General features: G+C 52.3%; 2 protein-coding genes across 3 annotated transcripts; one reads left to right on the top strand and one right to left on the bottom strand.

Moving 5' to 3' along the window:
• Positions 1-335: 335 nt before the first annotated feature.
• Positions 336-6,582, bottom strand: SHC2 (SHC adaptor protein 2). The gene is given in 14 exon segments (XM_030966564.1): positions 336-1,432; positions 1,569-1,707; positions 2,569-2,870; positions 3,047-3,211; positions 3,298-3,364; positions 3,442-3,576; positions 3,578-3,608; positions 3,728-3,854; positions 4,535-4,586; positions 4,724-4,777; positions 4,872-4,991; positions 5,123-5,183; positions 5,605-5,675; positions 6,093-6,582. Coding segments are annotated over 13 exon segments (1,794 nt in total). The 5' UTR covers positions 6,573-6,582; the 3' UTR covers positions 336-1,432; positions 1,569-1,578.
• Positions 6,583-10,464: 3,882 nt separating this feature from the next.
• LOC115914189 (hippocampus abundant transcript 1 protein-like) lies at positions 10,465-21,662 on the top strand. Of its 2 annotated transcripts, XM_030966565.1 has the most exons (12): positions 10,465-10,725; positions 11,542-11,637; positions 12,586-12,648; positions 13,570-13,697; positions 14,099-14,213; positions 14,732-14,950; positions 15,446-15,559; positions 16,004-16,075; positions 16,305-16,417; positions 16,523-16,620; positions 18,101-18,267; positions 18,356-21,662. In XM_030966565.1, exons 1-12 carry the CDS (start codon positions 10,642-10,644, stop codon positions 18,563-18,565), a joined length of 1,479 nt encoding a protein of 492 aa, XP_030822425.1. In that variant the 5' UTR covers positions 10,465-10,641; the 3' UTR covers positions 18,566-21,662. The 2 variants fall into 2 exon arrangements, with proteins under 2 accessions (XP_030822425.1, XP_030822426.1); XM_030966566.1 differs by lacking the exon at positions 16,004-16,075.
• Positions 21,663-23,160: the final 1,498 nt, after the last annotated feature.

Raw genomic sequence — 23,160 nt, 5'->3', positions numbered from 1 at the left:
CCTGCACCCACTGGCACCACACATCAGCCTCAACCAAAGTGGTTAAACCCCTGAATCAGCTGCCCCACCAGCCCTCCATCCCTCCAGAGCACCATCCCTGGGGCTGCAGGGCGAGGCACAGCCAGCAGGTGAACCACACCAGAGCTCGGTTCTCCAGCTGTGAAATAAGAAAGTCGGGGGCCCTCATTGCCTTTCCCTGCCTCTATTGAGGGAACAGTGCAATTATCTTTGCAGACACATCACTCCACGACAGAAAATAGCAGCTGAGATGGAAGCACCACGTCCCCGCTATCAATGGAAAATTACGCATTCATTACTGGGCTTTATTTAGGGGCTCCTTTTATTCATTGGCTCGGCTGGCACTGGCCAGCTCTGGCAGAGGCCATCCCCAGCGAGGGGCTGAGGGTGCTGGGGTGACCCTGCTCCCCGAGGTGGGTGCTGGGGATGCAGAGCAGAGCCAGGACTGGTGCTGGACCCCCCAGTTGTCTGTGACACAGGAGCCACAGCCAGGTTCACCCACAGCTCTGGCTCTGCTGGCTGCCACAGTCACCAGTGGGTCACAGCTTGGCTTGTGCCACTCAGAGCCACCCCAGGAGGCCCAGGGGTGGCTGCTCCAGGTGGAGGCAGGTTGGGAGAGCCAGCAGGGCAGGGAGCTGCCAGGTGTGAGGAGGAGAGGCCGTGCAGGGCCAGCCCTGGGTGCCAAAGGCCACTCTGAAGCCAGGGGGACACTGGGTGACCCATGGGGGACAGGGATAAGTGTGACTGGGCGGGATGGGTTGGCCAAGGTGAGACCAGGCAGGAACTGGTGGTGATGGAGACCTGTCCCAGCATGAACCACCTGCGTTCCTTGCTCATTTCCAGGTTTAATTAGAAATGTATTCCAAACCACAAAGCCGTGCCCAGCACCAGACACAGGGCAGGTAAAGGGGGCTGTGATGCCACAAAAACCTGCCAAAACCCCGAGCTGGCCATGGGACACCTCGGGAGGCAGTGCCAGCAGCTCAGCCCTGCCCTGCAGTAGCTCCATCCTGGCCCTGGCCTGCCTGCAGGGGCTTGGGGCCACATGGAGCATCCTGTGGCAGCCACTCCTGGGGAGGATCCAGCTGGAAAGGGATGTGCCCAACAGGAACATCCAACAGCAGTGTCCAAGAGACGGTCTGGCCCCACAGGCAGAGCCAAGCCAGGGGCTGCAGCACTATCCACCAGCCCCCATTGCAGTGCTGGGGCAAGTGGGGGCAGCCGTGCCTGAGGTGGCTTCAGGCTCTGTCCCTCGTGCCGAGGCCACTGAGCAGTTCCCACCCCAAGAGTGTTTTTCACCTGTAGGTGTGGAATTAAACATCTGTGTGTCCAGCTGGGCAGGGCACCCCGTGCAGGTGCTGGAGGTAGGCAGCAGCCAGGGAGGACCTGCAGGGCCAGGCACCACACAGCCTCACTGGGGAGGAAAACGGGGAGCCTGAGCCCAGACCGCAGAAACCAGGCACGACTGGAGAGGGGGAGCACAAAGGGACCCCAGTTTTGCCCTGGGGTGAGTCCAGAGCTACAGGGGAGCAGGTCAGGGGCTCACGTACCCCCTTGGCATCACTGCTTCCTCTGTACAACCTGGCGGAGGTGCAGCTCGCTCTCTGCTGCCACGATGGGCTGCTCGTTCTGCCGGTGGTGGCTGATGAGGTGGCTGATGCTCTCAAACAGCACGTCCTTGGTCCTCACCTGGAGCAGGGCACAGCAGTCCTCAGCTCAGCAGAGCTGCCTCTCATACAGCGTCTGTCACCCTGAATTTTTAAGATTTTCTAAGCCTTCTGATGTTTACATTCTTGTGGCAAACTTCCTCACACGCTTTCTGTAAATAACTCATTGTTTTGCATTCTTTTATAAAGGAGGAGGAGAAATCTGATGGACTATTGGTTTGTCCAGTGTCATTGGAGAGGTGGCACTGTCACCTTCCAATGCACTGTCACTTTTTGAAAACTGTAAATGTTGGATGTCGCAGACATCTTTTCATTAAAAATCCTTTCCTCAGGATTTTTTCCTCCTGAGAAGCTGAGAGGCCTCAGGGACAAAATATAAACAATGATTGTCTGCTGCTGTGGAATGCAACAGGTGCATCTGTGATTGGTCTCATGTGGATGTTTGGAATTAATGGCCAATCACAGCCCAGCTGGCTCAGACTCTCTGTCCGAGCCACAAACCTTTGTTATTCATTCCTTTCTATTCTATTCTTAGCTAGCCTTCTGATGAAACCTTTTCTTCTATTCTTTTAGTAGTTTTAATGTAATATATATCATAAAATAATAAATCAAGCCTTCTGAAACATGGAGTCAGATCCTCGTCTCTTCCCTCAACATAAGACCCCTGTGAACGCCGTCACAGTTGGAATCAGAAAATAAACTTCCCTCTTCTTCACCTTGAGAGCAGTGGTGTGTGTGCTGGTGTTGTTTCGTGTCCTATAGCAACAAGCACCCACCTGCAACCCCCCGTGCCTGCCCACAGCTGCATCCCCCACCACCCACCCCACACTTTGCCCTGATCCCCCACCCCATGCCCTGCCCTGAGCCCCTGCCCTGCCCTCACCACTCCCTCGGGATCCACCAGCAGCAGGTGCTTGGGCTGCCCGCTGTGCATTCCGGTCAGCACGTACTGCCCCGGGTTGGTGAGGCTGTCCCGCACCAGGAAGTCCCCGTCCATCTGCAGGAGCCTCTCGGCGTCCCTCCTGCTCATCCTCCCGTGGTACCAGGGCTCCCTCCGCAGCTGCTCCTCCGTGGGGGCGATGGGGGCTTTCCGTGTGGGGGGGCTCGGCCACTGGTCCTCAATGGGGGCACTGCTGGCACCCCCGGCAATGCACTCGTGGAGCTTTAGGGCGTCCTCAAAGGGCCCTGTGGGATCCAGGGTTGTTGTTACACCCAGGGCTGGGCTGTGCTGTGGGCAGAGCCCAGCTCACAGAGCGCTGCTGTGGGCTCAGCACCTCAGGGGCTGTTTTGGGTGACCCAGAAGCTGCTGGCACAGCTGGCACAGTTCCACAGCACCGTTTCCCCAGGGGGCAGTGCCTTACTCATGTCAAAGAGATCCTTTTTGGGGCTCTCCTCTGCTGCCCCATGAGCCGCCAGCTCGGGCTCCCAGGCGTCCAGGCTCTGTGTGTTCACGTACATGTGCTCCTCGTAGTCCCGTGGCCCCAGGCCGTGGCTGTCAGCCTGCAGGTACCCATCGCAGGGCTGGCCTGCAAGGACGGCCATCACCCCATCACTGCTGGCCAGGGCTGCCCGGAGCCACAGGGACCCCCCCAGCTCAGGGCTCAGTACCCACCCTGGCTCTCCAGCTCCCAGGGTGGCCCCAGCTGGCTGCTCGGGTCTCGTCTGGCTGCTGACCCACCCTAGGGAAAGAGGCAGAAGAGCATTGGGGGGCTCTGCACCCCCAGAGCAAGGCCGGCAGTGGCTCTGAGGGGCTCACCTGGCTGGGGGGGACAGAGCTGGAGGGCTGAGTGCGGATGTGGCAGAGCCGGGAGTCCACCAGGCCCCCTGGAGGCGGCTCCTTCCCTGGGATGCTGTTGTAGTAATCGTGCTCAGCCGCCCCCTCCTCATCCTCCGCCCCAGGCTGACTCCTCGGCAGCCAGCGCCCTGCAGCAGGGATGGGTGAGCTGGGGACAGCCTTGCCCGGCAGGGTGACCCTGCAGGGACAGGGGTCCCAGAGCCACCCCCAGGCAGGGGTGCAGCAGCAGGGCCCCCCGCCCCCCTACCTCTCCGGGGGTACCACCACCTTGGGGGGGCTGTGCAGGTACTGCTTGAAGCGCAGCTCAAAGGCCTGGCCCACCGTGCTGATGACGCTCTGCGCCAGCCCCTCGCAGCACTCCAGGATGTGGCAGGCTGCGGACAGACAGACGGACAGATGGACAGACAGCTTGAGTGTTTCCTCCACGCTGCCATCGCTCCACCCTGAGCCCACGAGGGATCTCTGTCACAGACATCTTTTATGGAAAATCCTTTCCTTAGGATTTTTCCTCCTGAGAAGCTGAGAGGCCTCAGGAACAAAATGTAAACAATGATTATCTGCTGCTGTGGAATGCAACAGGTGGATCTGTGATTGGCCCGTGTTGGATGTTTGTAATTAATGGCCAATCACAGTCAGCTGGCTCGGACAGAGAATCCGAGCCACAAGCTTTTGTTATGATTCTTCTTCTTTCCTTTTCTATTCTTAGCTAGCCTTCTGATGAAATCCTTTCTTCTATTCTTTTAGTATAGTTTTAATATAATATAATATAATATAATATAATATAATATAATATAATATAATATAATATAATATAATATAATATAATATAATATAATATAATATAATATAATATAATATAATATAATATAATATAATATAATATAATATAATATAATATAATATAATATAATATATATAATAAAATAATAAATCAAGCCCTCTGAAACATAAAGTCAGATCCTCATCTCTTCCCTCATCCTAAGACCCCTGTGAACAGGGTCCCAGATCTCCTCCTCCAGCCTCCACCCCTCCACAGAGCCCCCAGAGGTGTCACCTCTCTGGTTGATGGGGTCCTTGGCCACATAGGCGACATAATCCGTGGTATCCTGCAGACAGAGAGGGACATCAGCACTCGTGTCCTGCTCCTCTCAGCCCCAGCCCCACGTCCTGACCCAGTTAAGGCCACCCTGTGCTCAGCCCAGCTGGCAGTCCCTGTCCCCACCGCTCTGTGTGTGTCACTCACCATGTCCCCACCGGAGGCGAAGGAGATGGACTGCATGTGGTGGTTGGCGATGATCTGCATGGAGAACACGGCCCAGGGGGGGATTAGCAAAGGGTCCCCTGGCTCCCAGGCTGGCAGGCAGCAGGAATGTGTGCCCAGGAGCGCTCACCTGGCGCGTGGTGGGGATCATGAGGTTCAGCCCATCCACGGAGATGTTGACAGCGATGCTCATGCCAGCGAAGTGCAGGTTGCTCTTGCCCAGGATGGAGAACAGGGCTTTGTTGGGGGCCTGACAGGGGAGAGGATGCTGGGGGCAATGAAGACCACCAGGACCAGGCCCACAAACTGAGCAGGCCCCCTGGTTCCCTGTCCCACAGCCTTGGCTTGTCCCAGGAAAGGACAAGATAAGTGGAAACTCACCTTCTTCTTCCAGATGCCCTTCACACCCGGCACCGCCTCGTACAGTCTGTTGATGGCTTCCCTGCAATGGACAGAGCCTGGCTTGCTCATTGCTCCACATCCCAGCCCTTCCCAGCTGCCTTCCCACCCCACATTGCCCTGTGGGGTCTGGTGGCCCCACATCCCCAGGCACTGCAGCCTCCCCGCAGCGCTGCCCCACGTCACGGCCCCGGTACGTAATCCCGGCCGGGGCCACCTCCCTTCTCCTCTTTCCACACATTGATCTGCAGCAGTGCCCTTCCTCTGTGTCCCTGGTGCAGGGCACAGCTCTCCCAGGCCTGTGTTCCCCTTTCTGCACAGGGCTCTGGGAAGGGGGAGCACCCAGGGCCATTGAGGAGCACCCAGGGCTACCAGGGAGCACCCAGGGCCATTGAGGAGCACCCAGGGCCACTGGGGCCTTGGGTGGCACTGAGGTGCAGGGGAGTGGGACTGCAGGGCCATACCTGGTGACCTGTGTCCGGGTGTTGAAGTCCAGGGACCTCATGGAGCGCAGCACCTCAATGCACCCCATGTACTGCGGGGGGAAAGCAGCACAGCAGGGCAGGAAAGGGACAGGAGAGGGTGTCAGGGACAGCTTCCACACCAGCTCCAGGCATCACACAGCAGCTTTCACTGCCCCCCCCAAAATGCCCCATCACACGCCCAGACCCCGTGCTAAGACCCCACAGCCTCATCTGTGTGCTCCAGCTTGTGATGCCTGCTAGGGGCTGGCAAAGCCGGAGTCCCAAGGTGGGCTCCAGGGCCCAGCAAGCCCCCGGGGCCCGGCCCCATCACGGATGGGATGTTCTGGGGGTGGCTACCCCGGGCCAGCCGTGTCGGGGGGATCCGAGCGAGGGCTCTGCTGGATGAGCCGGACCCGCCGAGCCCCGCACACGCCTGGGCCCGGGGGTCTCCGCGCCCTCCCTCATTACCGGGCCTCGGCGGGACTTACCCGGACAATGTAGGAGACGCCGGGCCCCAGCACCCGCTCGTCGGGGTGCAGCCAGCCCTGCGCCGGTTTGCGGATGAAGCTGCCCTTGCGGCTCCACTCATCCCCGCCGGGCCGGGCCCCCGCCGGTGCCGGTGCCGCCGCCGCCCCCCGCGCCCGCCCCGCCGCTCCCCGCGCTCTCCCGCCGCCCGGTAGCGCGCAGGGCGCGGCGCAGAGCGGCTCGCAGGCGCCCAGCACGGCGGCCAGCCCCGAGGGCGACTCCGCCGCGGCGGGGGCGTCCCGGGAGGCGCCGGCGGGGCCGCGGCCGAGGAAGCCGCTGGAGCCGGGGAACTTCCACTGCGGCATCCGCGGCAGCAGCGCGCAGAAGGTGGTGCCGTGCTCGGGCTCCTCGCCCGCGGCGGGGCACGGCGCGGGGGCCGGCGACGGCATGGGGGCGGTCAGCGGCTCGTCGCGGAAGCGATCATACTTGGGCTCCGGGAGCATGCCCGGGGCCGCGCTTCGCTCCGCTGCCGCCGCCGCCGCCGCCGCGCCGGCTTCCACCCCCCGCCCGCTCCCCCGGGGCCGCGCCGCGCTGATGTCATGGTGAGAGCGCTGCTCCGCCGCCCGCCCGGCCCCGCATCCTCCGCCCCCGACCCCCCCGCGGCCGCCAGAGCATCCCTGTCCCGCCCCGCATCCCCGCCCAGCGGAGCATCCCCGCACAGCGGAGCATCCCCGTCCCGCCCCGCATCCCTGTCCCGCCCCGCATCCCCGCACAGCGGCATCCACCCCGCGCCCGGGCTGCCCCCGCGGACACGGCCCGTAGGGCCGGAGCCCCCCACGCTGTGCCCTCCGCCCTGCTCCGAACCCCGTGGGACTGGCCCTGAGCGTTTCCAGCTCTGCCACAAAGCGTTGGGAGCGAGGGGATGGGGGGAACAGGCAGGGGAGGGTGACCGGGAGCCCCTCCCGGAGCCACGGGGCTGTGCCCGCTCTCGGTCTGCGTGAGCTGGAGCCAAAGCGGCCGGCAGCCGCCCTCGCCCACAGCGGGGACATTTTCTGCTCTTTCCACCTCTGCATTCCCGGGAAGCGCTGCAGGAGCCCAGGGCTGGCCGGGGAAGGAGGCGGGGGAGGGCTCGGCCAGGCTTCGATGCACAAGCGGGCTGCCCTACTTGTGTTGCCTCGCAGCCCGCTGGTCTCCCTCGCTCTGACCTCATCCAAAGGCAGATCTGACTCCCGCTTTGTTTATATCTGTCTGGAGGGCTCAGGCAGTGAACAGCACAAACATTTTCTTGTTTTTTTCTGCCTGTAACTGCAGCAAGCAAGGGGGGAAAATAATCGCACAAAACCCTTAAAGGGATTTTCTGACCTCAATCGAGCGATTCGCCCTTGCTCCTGCCCCGGGGCTGCGGCGTTTTTGGAGCGGGTCAGAGGACTGGAGTGCTGCCCACTGTGCTGGAGCCCCCTCACTTTTCCCCAGCCCTGCATCCCCTCCATCTCCAAAGGGGTTTTAATGTTGGGGCTGCACCCCCGCAGCATCACAGGCTCCTTTCAGCGCTTGTTTTCAGCTTCCTCGGGTCGTTCTTCCGTCCAACACCCCCCAGCCCCCGCGGAAACCGGCACAAACAACACCGGAGCCTCCCCAGGAGCCTCCCCGTGCCCCGGACGACACAGCCGCCTTTGTCTCCTCTCCTCTCCTCTCCTCTCTCACTGTCTCCTGCTCCCCGGCAGGTGACGGGGTGAGAGCCAGTAATTGCTCTAAGTGCGATCAATAAATCAAGGTAATAGAATTACATCTGCCGTTGCCATGTTGGGAACCGCTTCCCTGCTCTCTGATCTCTCTCCTTGGTTTTGTTTCTGTGAAAAACGCCCAGTCACTTGGTGTTTTTTAAAAATTTTAAAACTTTAATAGGAATAAAATGGTTATGAAAATAGTAATACAATTAGAGTAATAATAATTTGGACAATTTGGATTAGGACAATATGAGACAATAGAACCAAAGAGTTAGAGACGTCTGGGTACCTTTTTCTGGGCAGCACGAGCCCAAAAAAGGACACCTGTTAATAAAGGATTAACCCTTAAAAACAATAACCTGTTGCATATTCATACATCTCATACATGATGCATAAATTCCATTCAAACACAGGATTCTGTCTGGTCAGTGTCAACTTCTTCCCCTGAATCCTAACAGCGCCTTCGATGCAGGAAGAAGTTCGTTTCTCCTGATAATGGAGCAATAAATTCTCTTTCTGTGAAAGATTCAGGTGTCCTGTGGCTGCTATCTCAGTGCTTGTCCTTTCTTTAAAAAAAGTATCCTACATAGCATAGTTTCTATTTTAACATTTTTTATAACCCAAAACTACATTTACCACAGCACTTAAGAGAATTAATACAGCATCACTTTCTAACACAACACATATAATATTCATTTGAATATTTGCCAAAAGCCAACCATAAAATACGCATTTTTCACAGTTTTTAGGCCGTTGCAGAGCACTGGGATAAATCAGGCTTCTCCATGCTCTTACAAGGAGGGTTCAAAGGGGGCTCAGGTGCCTGCCCAGCCCGGGGCAGCACGTTCCCGGGGAGGGCACCGTGTCCCTGCAGAGGTCACGGGCGTTTTGCCCAGCGGGGTGACACGTGCAGGGCTCTCCGGGCACCGCGGGCACACCCGGGCCTGGCACATGTTCCAGATTGCAAGGCAAGATGTTTTCTGTTACCATCTGTGTGGCAGTTGTCTTTTGTTAAGTGGGCAGTTTGCCTTATGTCTCTCTGAGCGACCACAATCACTCCTCCTTCTGGGCAGACATCTGCTGATAACAGCCATTGAATGTCACTGCGTGGCTGATAAGAACTACAGCATCCCATTGGGAGATGTGAGCCCAGAGGGAGGAGCCAAGCATTCCTGCCTGGATATAATCTGAGATTTCAAACATTCCTGCCTGGATATAATCTGAGATTTCAAACATTGCTGCCTGGATATAATCCAGAGGTTCTGGAACACCAGCACGGCTTCTGCACTGGATTTCCCAGAGGAACAGCAGCTGTCTCTCCCACTGGATCTCCAGAGGAAGAGACTGCACCTTTCTACAGGATCCCTGCTCCAGCAGAACCACCCCTGACACTGCAGGAGGGCTGAGCCACAATTCCAATGGGACTGCTGCCAGCACCCTGACCCACAGGGTGTCAGGTTGGGTTCTGACTCTGTCAGTGTTGTTCGAGTGTACTGCATTGTTTATTTTATCCTTTTATATTTTTTCTTCCCTATTAAAGAACTGTTATTTCCTGCTCCCATATTTTTGCCTGAGAGCCCCTTAATTTAAAATTATAGCAATTCGGAGGGGTGGGGAGGGTTCACATTCTCCATTTCAGGGGAGGCTCCTGCCTTCCTCAGCAGACTCCTGTCTTTCCAAACCAAGACAGCACAGCAGAGCTGGGCACGGTGCAGCAGCCCTGGGGCGATGGAGCTGCTCTCCACACCCACAGAAACCCCGGCAAATCGGGGGATTACTTTTATCTTTCAGGTGGAGTTACCTGAGGCGACTTTCCCTCGGGTTTATCATTACTTAAAGGAAAAGCTCTGTGGATAAAGGCTGGATCACAGCCTCTGGCGTTCCCTGGGCGGGCAGGAGCCCCGAGAGCCTCTCGCTGTCCCACGGTGAGACCCGTCAAGCTGGCTAGGTGAAGCAGAGGGGCCCTGGCGAGGATAAATCTTATCTAAATGTGCCCAATTAACGTCCTCTGACCTCCCGCCACAGTAATCAGCACCACTTCCCGGCTCGTGAAGGGTTAATTAGGATGTGCCCCAAGCCCTGAGGCACCGGGCTCGGGGGATGGGATGGGATGGGATGGGATCCATGGGATGGGATGGGATCCATGGGATGGGATCCATGGGATGGGATAGGATGGGATCCATGGGATGGGATCCATGGGATGGGATCCATGGGATGGGACAAGATGGGACGGGATCGTCCTAGGGAGGCGCTTGGCTGTCACCACCCCGGGATGCCGGTGCTGAGTTCAGAGCCAGCAGCTCGGTACCGAGAGAGCCGCCCCAGAACAGACGCGGCCTTGCCGGTGCCGCCAGCCCCGGGGCGGCCGCGTGTCCCTGTTGAACCTGCCTGTCCCAGGCGGGAGCGGTGCCCGTGACGGAGCAGCAGCCGCTCCCAAAGGCGCCCGGGGGCCCTGGGTCGCTGCCGGTGCCGCCGCCCGTTCCCGGTGCCACCGCCGGGCCGTGACGTCACGGCCCCGCCCAAACACCGACAGATACCCGCCCCCTCGGCCAGTTCAGCCAATCACAGACCAGCACGGCGATGACCAAGAGGCGGAACAGCCAATGAGATACGAGGAGCGGCGCGGCGGAAGTGCCTGTTCCCGGTGCGGGGGCGGGGCCAGCGGGCGGGCTCGCCCCCTCCGCTCCGCACGCTCGCCCTCAGCGCCGGGCCCGGCGCTCCCCGCCCGGTGCCGGGCCCGGGCTCGGCCTCTGCGCAGCGCGGCCCGCTCCGGTTCGGCCCGGCCCGCCACGGGGAGGATGGGGCAGCCGCGGCGGCCGGTGAGCGGCAGCGGCCCGGCGGCGCCATGACCGGCGAGAAGAAGAAGAAGAAGCGGCTCAACCGCAGCGTCCTGCTGGCCAAGAAGATCGTGATCCGGGACGGGGCCGGCGTGAGCGCGGGGCTGCCGGGGGATGGCGGGGGGATGGCGGGCACCGGCGCTAACGGGAGCGCGGGCGGTGCCGGTACCCGATGCGGGCTGGCCCCGGTGGGCCGCGCTCCTCAGACCGGCGCCGCTGCTGCGGATGCTGAGGATGCCGTGATGGGCGCTGCACCTGCCGGTTCTGCGCCGCTTCCCCCGGGCTCTCCGGTTCCTGGGCAGCAAAAGCGGAGCGGAACCGGGCAGGGAACCCCGCACCGACCGGCTGGGGGTGGATTGAACACCTTAGGCTGGCTGTGAACCGAAAAAACCTTTCAGAGCAGCGTCTCTCGCTGCCTCCGCTCGTGTCCGGGATCCCTCTGTCACAGACACATTCTATGAAAAACCCTTTCCTTAGGATTTTTTCTGCTGAGAAGCCGGGAGGCCTCAAAACCGACCTGTAAACAATGATTGTCTGCTGCTGTGGAATGCAACAGGTGCATCTGTGGTTGGTCTCATGTGGTTGTTTCTAATTAATGGCCAATCACAGCCCAGCTGTCTCGGACTCTGATCAGTCACAAGATTTTATTATCATTCTAATACTTTCAAAGATGATGAAAGGATGAAATCCTTTCTTATGAAATCTTTTCTCCTATTCTTTTAGTATATTTTTAATATATCATTTTAATATAATACATATCCTAAAATAATAAATCAGCCTTCTGCAACATAGAGTCAGGATTCTCATCTCTTCCCTCATCCTGGGACCCCTGAGAACACCACCACATCCCCCAGCTGTGTGAGCTTTCTCTGAAAGGTTTTTTTTTTTGATTTTGCTGTGTTTTGCAGCGCCAGGGGATCGGGGAGCCCAGTGTGTACCACGCTGTGGTTGTGATTTTCCTGGAGTTCTTTGCCTGGGGGCTGCTGACCACGCCAATGCTGACGGTGAGTGTGTGTCCGTGGCAGCTCTCCTGAGGATTAAGGTTTTAGCACGACCTTTCCTTGGGAAACTGTGGAAAAGGAGGGTTGGGTTATGCAAAAAATACATTTAGATATATTAGTCCATAAATTTATATTTAAATATCTATATTAAGTATAAATATTATCTTTATCTATATTAAAAATATAACTAATATTATATTAAAATAGCTATATTGAAATATCAATATATAATACATTAAAATAGAATTTATATTTTTATATATAATATATTTAGATATAATTTTTATATATTAATATATTTTTATATCATTTTTATGAAAACATCTCTATTAAAATATAAATATATAATATACATTATAATTTATATTGTATATATATAATTTATGTATATTGTAATAGAATTATAATATAAATATATATAATATAATATGTTTGAAATTATATTTATAATTTTTATGTAAATATATAAAATATATATTTATATAAGTATAGAATAGATTTATAGATATAATTCTTAAACATTTTATATTATATTTAGAATTATATTTATATTAATTTTAAAATATATATATTGTTTATATTTTAATATAAAATATAAAATCAAACATACAGCACAAAGGGACCCACAGAGAAGGGATGTGGGGACATAAAGTAAAACCAGAGGGGATTCAGGGGATGGGGAAAGGCTCTCTGAGCCTGCTGGAGTGATTTATAGACCTGGAAAGTGTTTAAGACATTTATTTTGATGGTTAAAGGCATTTAAAGGCAGTGGTTTCCCATACTGGAAAAGGCAGGCAGAGCTCCTCACATGGAGGCATTGTTGGCAGGATATTTCCCCTTTTCCCTGGTTTGTGCCTTTCCAGTCCTCTGGCTGGCAGATGCTCACAGAAATTTTGCAGAATTTGCTAGCTCTGACTTTTTCATTTGGTTTTTGTTTGTTTTCCCTTCCAGGTCTTACACCAGACTTTTCCTCAGCACACATTCCTGATGAATGGTCTGATTCATGGAGTCAAGGTAAGGAATATTCCTCCCAGGATTTCCTTTAAATCTGCCATGGGTGCAAGAAGAACAAACCATTATTGTCTCTATAATTTGCTGGTGTCAGCCAATATTTGGCCACTTTGAGGGAGTTCTGGCAAACCAGATGCAAAAGGGAGCACACAGACATGGGACAGCTGATTTTACTGAGCAGGAGTGACAATGTGGAGTTACAACAGCTGAGTGTTTCAGCTGGAAATAATCTCACCAGCATGAGATCAGCCCTGTGCCCATCCTCTGCAGTATAACAGAATGACAAATCAGTGACATCTAAATTTATTTGGGATAGAAATTGAAACCAAGTGGTCTCATTGACCTCCAGGCAGGGATGTGCTGTGGGACTGGGGAGCTTCTTGCACTGGAGCAGAATTGCAGGCAACAGTTGTGAACAGGGAATATTCCTGAGTGAATATTCCCTGTGAACAGGGAATATTCCTGAGTTCTGACTGGGGAATTAAGCAACACAGACAATTCTTGGCTGTCTCTGGCAAGAGGATCTTGGAAAACAGCCCCAGCACTGAAAGGCTCTGCCCTGCCTGCCTCAGGCTTGAGAGATGTGGAAAGGCTTTGAATAATTTTGTTTGTGCTTAATGGCTCTGGCTTCTCATTGTGTCTGTCCTGTCTCCATGTACAAGAGAAAGCTTTCCCCAGAAGTGCAGCAGCTGTTGCCATGCTGGAGCTGTGCCAGCAGCTCTCCAGGTCCTGGCAGGGCTGCCTGGGTGCCCAGAGCAGAGCTCTGAGGGAGCAGGAGGGCTCAGGATTTGTTTTCGGGGAGTTTATTAAACTGCTCTGTTGTAACAGCATTGGAGCAATCAGGAATGGGTTGTCTCCTCCTGATGTTGTTGAAAGCTCTCACTGAGGGGTTTCTCTGTCCTCTGGTCTGTCTGTCCATCCCAGGGTCTGCTCTCTTTCCTAAGTGCCCCACTGATTGGTGCTCTCTCTGATGTCTGGGGCAGGAAATCCTTCCTCCTTCTCACCGTCTTCTTCACGTGTGCACCAATTCCCCTGATGAAGATCAGCCCCTGGTGAGTTCACTCTCAGTGCAGCCCCAGGGTTCTGAGTAGGGGCTGAAGGAAGAGGCTGAAGGAGGACAGTTTACAGCTGCTCCTTTCAGGGTGAGATGGAAGAGTCTCATCCATCTCAAGAATGGAGAAGGATGCTCAGCCTAGAGACTGATTTGTCTGGTTCTGGAGGGTTCAGTTGGGAATAAAGGGTTGCTCTGTCCCCTGTGCTTGTTCCTCAGCTCAGTGCATTATTTCTATTAGTGAAAATAAGTGATGAAACTTCAGGGCTGTCCAGACCAAGACTTCATGTTCTTGTTCTGGTGCACTGGAACAGACTGGAGGCAAAACAAGGGAGAGGCTCTGCTTCAGCAGCTGTGGGCTGTGGTGTGGCTGCTCTCTAACTGTGCCTTGGGCTCTTTCAGGTGGTACTTTGCTGTCATTTCCATGTCTGGAGTGTTTGCTGTCACCTTTTCTGTGATTTTTGCCTACGTTGCTGATATCACACAGGAGCATGAGCGCAGCACGGCGTACGGCCTGGTAAGGAGCTGAGTCACTGGCCTGGCTCTTAAAGAAATATTTGGGTCTTTGCAGGTAGGAGAGATATAAAATTAGGGTGGGAGATTTATTGACTGATCACACAGACTCCCTGTCCTTCTGTTTGGGATTTAGCTCTGAGGGAGAGGCTGATCTCTGCCCACTGAGTGCTGGCTGTGTCTAAACCAGCCTGGCCCTTCCCTTTTCCACACCAGAGAAGGGCAGCCTGTGATGCTTGGTGTGATCCTGCCCTTCCTTTAGCTTTACAGCACCATCCAGGCATTCCTAGGACAGCTCTGATTCCCTTTTGCTAGAATTTAGCCCAGGTGCACCAAGAGAATCTTTCATCTGTGAATTCTTATTTATCTCTCCATCAAAGATGCCAGAAGGAATTCCCTGGATCACTGGGGAGGAGGAAATGGGCTCTCCATCAAAGATGCCAAAAAGAGTTCCCTGGGTCAGTGAGGAGGAGGAAATGAGCTGTAGGAAGAAGAGGCTGCAGAGAATTTTTATGTTTGCAGGTGTCAGCCACGTTTGCTGCCAGCCTGGTCACCAGCCCGGCCATCGGCGCGTACCTGTCCCAAGCCTATGGTGACACCTTGGTGGTTGTGCTGGCTTCAGGGGTTGCTTTGCTGGATATTGGCTTCATCCTGCTGGCTGTGCCCGAGTCACTGCCTGAGGAGATGCGTCCAGTCTCCTGGGGAGCCCCAATCTCCTGGGAACAAGCTGACCCATTCGCTGTGAGTGAGCCTGCTGCCGTGTGGGAAATGGATTTCTCAAAAATTTTTATAAAATTTGTATAAAATCCAACTCTACTCTTTTCCTATGTGCTGGTAATGCTTAATGTTTGCTTTATCCTGATTTTTAAGGTGTTAAGCCCTTGGTTTGGCTGTCTTTGTACCTGTTTTTTGGTGATATAAAGTCAAATTTTAAAACATTTTTTCTCGTTCCCCACCCCTTTCCCTGCAGTCCTTGAGGAAGGTGGGTCAGGACTCCACAGTGCTGCTCACAGCCTGCTGCTCTGTGGGAAATGGATTTGTAGAAAATTTGTAGAAAATTTGTAGAAAATCCAGCTGTTTTCCTATGTGCTGGTAATGCTTAATGTTTGTTTTAATCCTGCTGATTTGTAAGCTGTTAAGCCCTTGGTTTGGTTGTTTTTGTACCTGGGGATTTTTCAGTGATATAAAGTCAAATTTTAAAACATGTTTTCTCATTCCCCACCCCTTTCCCTGCAGTCCTTGAGGAAGGTGGGTCAGGACTCCACAGTGCTGCTCATCTGCATCACAGTCTTTCTCTCCTACCTTCCTGAGGCCGGCCAGTACTCCAGCTTCTTCCTCTACCTGAGACAGGTCAGTCTCTCAAAGCTCTGGGTGCAGGAAATCCTGCCCTATAAATACAGTCAGACTTGTGTCACCTGTCCCAAGGTGGCTTTTCTTGGCCAATAATTGTAAGAAATAGTGAAATTGTAAGAAATAGTGATTTTTTCCAGCTCTCCTGAAGAAAGTGTGAGCCTGCTGGCTGCTCTAAGCATTGCCTGGGGCAAGCCTAGCTTGGCTCCTTGCTGGTGTCTGCCTGGCCATCCTGGCTGTGACACCTTCAGGCACTGCAAGGGCAGCTCAGTGATTTAAAACCGTTTTTTCAGCCAGAGGAAAATCTTCTGTTTGATTCCTGTGGCAGCCCAAAGGCAGTGGCTGTTAAGGTCCCTGAGAAGCAAGTTCAGTAAACATGAGTGACATTGATGGAGGGGCTCTTGGTACAAATCTGCCTGAAATCCCTCTTTGATGTTTTCACAGGTCATTGGTTTTTCCTCAGAGACTGTAGCAGCCTTTATTGGTGTAGTTGGAATTCTCTCTATACTGGCTCAGGTGAGAAGCAATTTCTGTGTTGGCTTGAGCAGTCTGCTGTAAGAATGTCCAAAATTTCTGAGTTCAGAGTTGTCAATTCCTGTGGCCACACAGACTTTTGAAACAAAGATCTTCAATTGGAAGGGACCCATAAGGATCATCAAAGTCCTTCAGGTTCCTGTCCTCTTGTCTCCTGATTGTTGCCCTCTTTCTTTGCCCCTGCCTTGAAAACAGCTGTTTTTCTTTCCAGACAGTGGTGTTGGGAATTCTCATGCGCTCCATAGGGAATAAAAACACCATCCTCCTGGGCCTGGGCTTCCAGATCCTGCAGCTTGCCTGGTATGGCTTTGGATCACAGCCTTGGTGAGGGTTTGCCCACATTTCTGTCCCTCTGTGAGCTCTCCCACCCTGCAGCAGCACAGGGTGAGGGCACAGGGCTGCTCCTCACTGCTGCCTCCTCCTCTCCAGGATGATGTGGGCAGCAGGAGCTGTGGCTGCCATGTCCAGCATCACCTTCCCAGCCATCAGTGCCATGGTGTCGAGGAGCACAGACCCTGATCAGCAGGGTGAGTGCCTGGGGACACATCTGGGGGGTTTTCTGAGACCCTGTCGAAGGGAAGAATGAGGAATCTGACTCCATGTTCTTAGAAGGCTAATTTATTATTTTATGATCTATAAAGAATATAATATATTAGAATATTTAAAATATTCTAATATATTCTTTATAGATCATAAAATAATATAAAGTAGTCTAATAATAAAAATAAAACAAATATATATTATAAAATAACATATATTATAATATATCAGAATATAATATATCAGAATATAATAATATATCAGAATATAATAATCTATTAGACTATTATAATATTATGATTAATTAGAATAGAGTATATTCTATTAAAATATAATACATTATATTTTAATATAATATATAAAGAATACTAAACTAAAACTATACTAAAGAATAGAGAAAGGATACAGACAGAAGGCTAAGTATTTTCTGAGACCCTCTCAAAGGGAGGAATGATGAATCTGACTCCATGTTCTTAGAAGGTTAATTTTTTTATTTTTATGATCTATAAAGAATATAATATATTAGAATATAATATATTCGAATATAATATATTCGACTATAATAATATATTGATATATTAGACTATAATAATATATTAGAATATAATAATTATATTAGAATCTAATATATTCTATTAAAATATAATATATTCTTAATATAATATATTAAGAATACTAAACGAAAACTATACTAAAGAATAGAGAAAGGATACAGACAGAAGGCTAAAAGATACTAATGAAAACTCATTACTCCTTCCAGAGTCCTGACAGAGCCTGACCATGATTGGTCATTAAGTCGGAACAATTCACATGAAACCAATAAAACAATGTTGGTAAACAATGTCCAAACCACATTCCAAAGCAGCAAAACACAGGCGAAGCAAATCAGATAATTATTGTTTTCATTTTTCTCTGAGGCTTCTCCGCTTCCCAGGAGACAATCCTGGGCAAAGAGATTTTTTGGAAGATGTGACAGTGACACAGATCTGATGGGGGGTTCATCCCAGCAGGTGCTGAGCTGGCACAAGGAGGGGAGGGGTTGGCAGGAACATCTGTGCCAGCTGTGCTCACAGCACTATTCACACTCTTATCTTTGACCACGGCTGGTGCTTTAATGGGAAACTCCCAAGTCATGAAAATGGGTGTTTGGTGTTGTCCCTCTGAGGCAGAGGAGGCTGCTGCATTTTGCCAGCCTCACAGTACATCTCTGAATCCTCAGTTAAATTCTAGTTAATTGGAAATTGTTGCTTGATGTGCTCATGCTTATTTCAGTCTGCAAAGCAGCAAGCCCAGCATTACTGATTTTTCTAGAACCTGGCACTGAGTGGAGCTGCTCATCTGCCAACCCTCCCCTGCACATCAGGCCAGATCCAAGTGCTTGATCTTGTTTCTAAATATGTATCCTCGAATAAAACAAGTTTCTTTGGAGAGCTGGAGGCATTTCCCCCTTCTTCCCTCTGTCCCCAGGTGTGGTGCAGGGGATGATCACTGGAATTCGGGGTCTGTGTAATGGCCTGGGGCCAGCACTCTATGGTTTTGTCTTCTATCTCTTCCACGTGGAGCTGAACGAAATGGCTGAGGTGGAAACGTTGGGCAAGGCCTCCAAACCCAACATGGCCAACCCTACAGATGAGGTACCTGCTCAGCTTCTCACTCTGTTTTCTGGGCTGTGTTTGCCCTCATGCTTGAATCATTCCTGTCTCTCTCTCTGTCTCTCTCCAGAGCAGCATCATCCCTGGGCCACCCTTCCTGTTCGGGGCGTGCTCCGTGCTGCTGTCGCTGCTGGTGGCCCTGTTCATTCCTGAACACAACCTGGCCCTGAGGTCAGGCAGCCACAAGAAGCACAGTGCAGGGGCCCAGGCCCACCCCCACAGCCCACCAGCTGGGGGGTCTGATGGCAAGGAGCCCCTTCTGGAGGACAGCAGTGTGTGAGGTGGGACAGGGGACCTGCCTGGGGCTCGACTCCACATCAAGGATGGACTCAGCAGGAGTTCAGGGAAGGGGAGAGGGATCCAAGGTAACAGACTGTGCCACTAACAGCTACTGAGGAGGGATGAGGTTTCCCTTCGAGCCAAATACACCCAGCTGGTGCAAAAATGGAATTGTATCACCTGGTGCTGATGGAAAGGGGAGATAGGGAACTGCTCCACTGGAGGGATAGTTCTGGAAAGCAAACCTGCCCTTGTGAGTGACCCCTGTGTGCCCTGCCAAACCCTCTGCCTGGGCTGTGCTTGGTGGGAGCTGCCCCTGGAATCAAATCTGGCATTTGTTCCATGCCCCATCCCTGCCAGAGCCGTTCCTGCTGCTGGCCCTGGCAGCCCTGCAGGCTGTGGTGGCACCCTGAGGGGACAGGGGCTGGGTGAGGCGCAGGGGGTGCAGCCCTGAGCTTCCTCTCTGCCCCAAGTGAGACTCAGACCAAAAAAATCTAAATCTGCTGACTTCATGTTCTGATGAAGAGGATAAAAATGAAGAAGTTGCAGCTGAGAAGGGCAACTCCATGAATTACAAACACTTGGATGGCCACAATGGCTGTGGTTCTGTTTGCTTTTCTTTTTTCTTGTCACTCTGAGGTGGCATTTGCCTGTTGCCTCCACAGGCAGTAGGTAGAATTTATTTTCAGAAATCTTTTCCTGGAGCTGTGAGGGTTGTTTAGGAGATACAGTTCTCTGGCAGGTTGGAGAAACAGCTTGGCTGTGCTGAGCACTTTGGAGATGAGTGGTTTCCTGGGAGAAAGGTCAGAGAAATGTCTGTTTACCTTTAGAGCATTGTATAAAGCATGCTGGTTTGCCCCTGGGCTCCTACCATCTGATGCTAAACCCAAAGAGTGTCCAGAGCTGGTTTGTTCTCAACCCAATAGATTCTGATGGTGAAGGTTGTGTTGATTTGGACTTAGGGGTTTGGATGCCATGTGGCATTTCTGAGCCTGCTTTTGTTTGTGGAACAGTGGAACTGCAACCTGTGCTGCAGGCTCAGCTGTGCTCAGAAAGAGCAGGAGGTGGTGAAAGGAGCTGAGGCAAACAGGGAATGTGTGGTTGTTTATAGAAATGTGGCAGAGGGCAGGAAACAAATTGTTCTGATTTGAGTAAATAAGAAGTGGTGGCATTGAGCAGTTCTGGGAAGTAAGGACCAAACCAAGGACACTTCAGGAATCCTTTGTGAAAGGAATTGAGGGTGCAGCAGCCAAACCAGTCTTGCCTTGGCTGTTCTCTGCCTGGGGTCCCCTCTCTGTGGGTTTGAGGAACGTTACCCAGGGGAGAGCAGCCAAAGGGGAGGCACTGCTGGCCCTTTGCAGACACACAGCAGTGACTGCAAATGCCATCTGGTTATCAGAGGTGGGTATTTAAATAAAAGAGTTGGCAGTTTGTTCTGCATTGATCTGGCAGCTCCTGTGCTCAGAACCAGGAGCAGCTGGGACGCTGAGGGATGCTGAGATGGGTCTGGCTGCAGGTCTGGGGAGGAGCAGAGCCAGCAGAAACTTCCTTGACCTGCCATGACTCCATTTTTCCCTTCCCATGAGCTCCTTGTGGTGACACTCCCAATTCCCAAACATTAGTGGGATGGTCAGTACTGTGTGTGCATGGCAAGCTTTTATCCTGAAGGAAATCCTGTCACTTGCACTTCCAGGCAGCAGTTCCCCCACCTCTGTTCCTCACAAAAATGCCTTTTTTAGACGGGGCTTTCCCCAAGTCCTGGCAATCTGTTGATTTATATAGGTTAAAGTGAGCTGAAGTAGGATTTCCCCTCACACACAGATGAAGTAAAAATATGGAATTGTTACCTCAGAGCTTCACGGGTACAATACAGCGACACGTTACAAAAAGATGAGCATAATTTATATGATATAAAGTATATAGAGATATATTTTTAAAAGTCCTCTCCCTTATTGCATAGTTTATTGAAACCAATGTGTTTCTGGTCCCATTCCCTCTCACCACTGCTGCTGCCTGTGGCTTCTCAGCCTCTCCTTCCCCTCAGACCCCAGAACTGTCCAGAATTTTCCCTCCCAGCTCATGTCCCTCACCCCTGAGCTTCTGGTGATGCTTCTGGACATGTGCATGGTGGGCCTGGAGTGTTTTGGTCCCACTGGTCACCAGTGGGGATATGGCAGTGGGTGGATGGAGGGGGGTACAGCACCAGGCAGCAGCAGGACCTCTCCAGGTGCCATCCCCAACAGAAAAGTGGCTTGTGCTGGTGTGCAGAGCTGGCAGCAGGGGCTCTTTGAAGGTGCAGGGAGCAAGCAGGGATCCCCTCCCACCTTGTTGGGGTTCCTCTCACCTGGTTTGGTGGGGCCTTGGCCCGGTGCCTCCCCTTCCCTCCTGCTCTGCCTTGATGGGACAGAGCAGGAGCTGGGCCAGGCAATGCTGGAGCTGAAGTTACCAGAGCCAGATGAAGAACAACTTGTTCTGAAGGGCTGGTGCTTCTGCAGCATCCCACGTGGAGGCTGGAAAGGCTGTGTGGAGCATTCAGCTAGTTTTTGCCAATTCTTGTTACTTTCTATGAAAACGCAACTTTTTAAAAAGGAGTCTTTTCTTAAAATCTGCTTGATCTGCTGTGCAGTGCCTGAGCCTGGCTGTTTAACGTTGGGATTCCCAGGATTTGTCTGCAGGGACTTAAAAAATCTGGGATGGTAACAGCAATGCCCAAACACAAGGCAAAAATCATCTCAGTTGCCTGTCAGCAGTCCTGGCAGGTCAAGTGAGTTTCAGCTGATCTTGTTGCATTAAAAACCTGAGTTACACCATTGCTTTCTCTTCTGTCATTAATTTTGCTAAGTAGGAACTTTTTACTTCCCTGTTTTTATTCTTTTTCTGCATTCCAAAGGCTGTTGACAGCTGTGGTATCTTCAAAGCGTGGGCACTTGGCCCCACCTCTGCTCTCTCACAGTTCACCATCACGTGTGTTTGTGTCTCTTTTTTTTTTTAAGCTAACGATAAAATGTATTTATTTTGGTTCAGGTTGTGTTTGGAACTGGCTAATCTCTCCCTCTGATGGATTATTTATTAAACTGCTGCTTTCCTGTTGTGTCAAAGGTCTCTGTCCTTATTCCTCTCTATCACCAGTGGTACCAGGCAGCTTCTGCCTGGAATTTAAATTCCACTTGAGAATTAAGTGAAGATGTGGCACAGGTTTGGGAGAGCTCGGTGAGGGTTACCAGTCCCTGCCCCAGGCCAGGATGGGAAGCAGCTCCCTGCCCCACTGCAGCCTCCTCCTGGACTGGTTTAAGTAACCCAGACTCTATTGTCTTAATTTTTCAGCCATGTCTAATTTAGATCTTATCTGACTCATTTAAACACTCTTTGTGGCGGCTGAGGATGGTCCTAAGTGACTAATATAATAAAAAAAAAATATATAAACACATGCAAGCCAGCTCTGGGATGGGAACTGGTGCTTGATGGATGGTATCCTGGAAAAATGAGCCATTACAGAGCCTGTTGCTTCTGTATGCATTTCCTCCAGACTGGAACTAGCTTTTGTTTTATTGTTTCCATCTTGAATTGAGAGAAAACCTGTGACTTGTCTCACATGAGGTGGCTGGAGAACAGAGAGCAGGTGTTGATCACTCTTCAACAACATCCTGCACTGGTGTGGTGGCTCCTGGGGCAGTGGCAAAGCCTTGTCCCTTGTCCCTTCTGGTGACAGACCCCAACCTGAGGGGCTCTGGGGGTATCCTGTGCTGGAGCCAGCACTGGTCCCTTGGCGCTTTGTGTCTCCAGACTGAGCTGTTTTGTTTCCTGAGCAATATCTCTGCACAAATTTTTCCCCTGCACAAATCCCCGCGCCTGCCCTGAGGGAGGAAGCACAATCTGCCTCCAGGAAAGGTGTTCAGGCCCCTGAGTCTGGAAAAGCAGCATTGCCTTCACTCCTTCAAAGGCTTCCTGTGGGCTGCAAAACACTCCTGGTGTGTAATCTTGCTCCTTCTGCCCTGTGCACGCAACCTGGTGCTGTCCCTGTGCTGTTCCTGTGCTCCTCTGGGCTGGGGGAAGTCTGAATTCCACCAAGCAGGAGGTGGAACAGAGGTTGTGGTGGGTTCACCACTCAGAGTGAGCAAGAGCTGCCCTGGGGGCTCTGCCAAGTCCCCCTGATCTGCTCCTGGCTCTGTGGCTGAGCTGTTGGAACTGGAGGGTTTTCAGGTTTTGACTCCATTCTCTTCTCTCTTGCCCCCTCTGTGGGTGGCTGGGGCTGCTCTGGGCACTCCAAGCCCCAAAACAGAGAAAGTGCAGCACAGGGTTCTTGTAAATACTAATTTCTTAAGGTCCAGGAAAGTCTGAAAAAGCTTCTTTTTAAGATGAGGTGGTTCCCTAAATGCTCAGCTCTCGTTCAGAACTGATTCAGGGGTTTTCTCATCACACCAGTGCCACAATCAGCGTTGTGGGAGAGGCAAGTGAAACCCTGGCACCACTTGTGTGTGTCCTCAAGGTTCCCAAACAAATTTCTGGGAAGATCCTGCCATTGTGGGAGCAGCCCTGGCCATGGTTTGTCCCAGGGTTGGGCAGGGGGGCTCTGGAGGCTGCTGAAAAACCCGGGAA

Source organism: Camarhynchus parvulus, chromosome 28 (genome assembly GCF_901933205.1).
Source record: "Camarhynchus parvulus chromosome 28, STF_HiC, whole genome shotgun sequence".
NCBI classification, from domain to species: Eukaryota; Metazoa; Chordata; class Aves; order Passeriformes; family Thraupidae; genus Camarhynchus; species Camarhynchus parvulus.
This window is presented reverse-complemented; position numbering and strand designations above follow the sequence as displayed.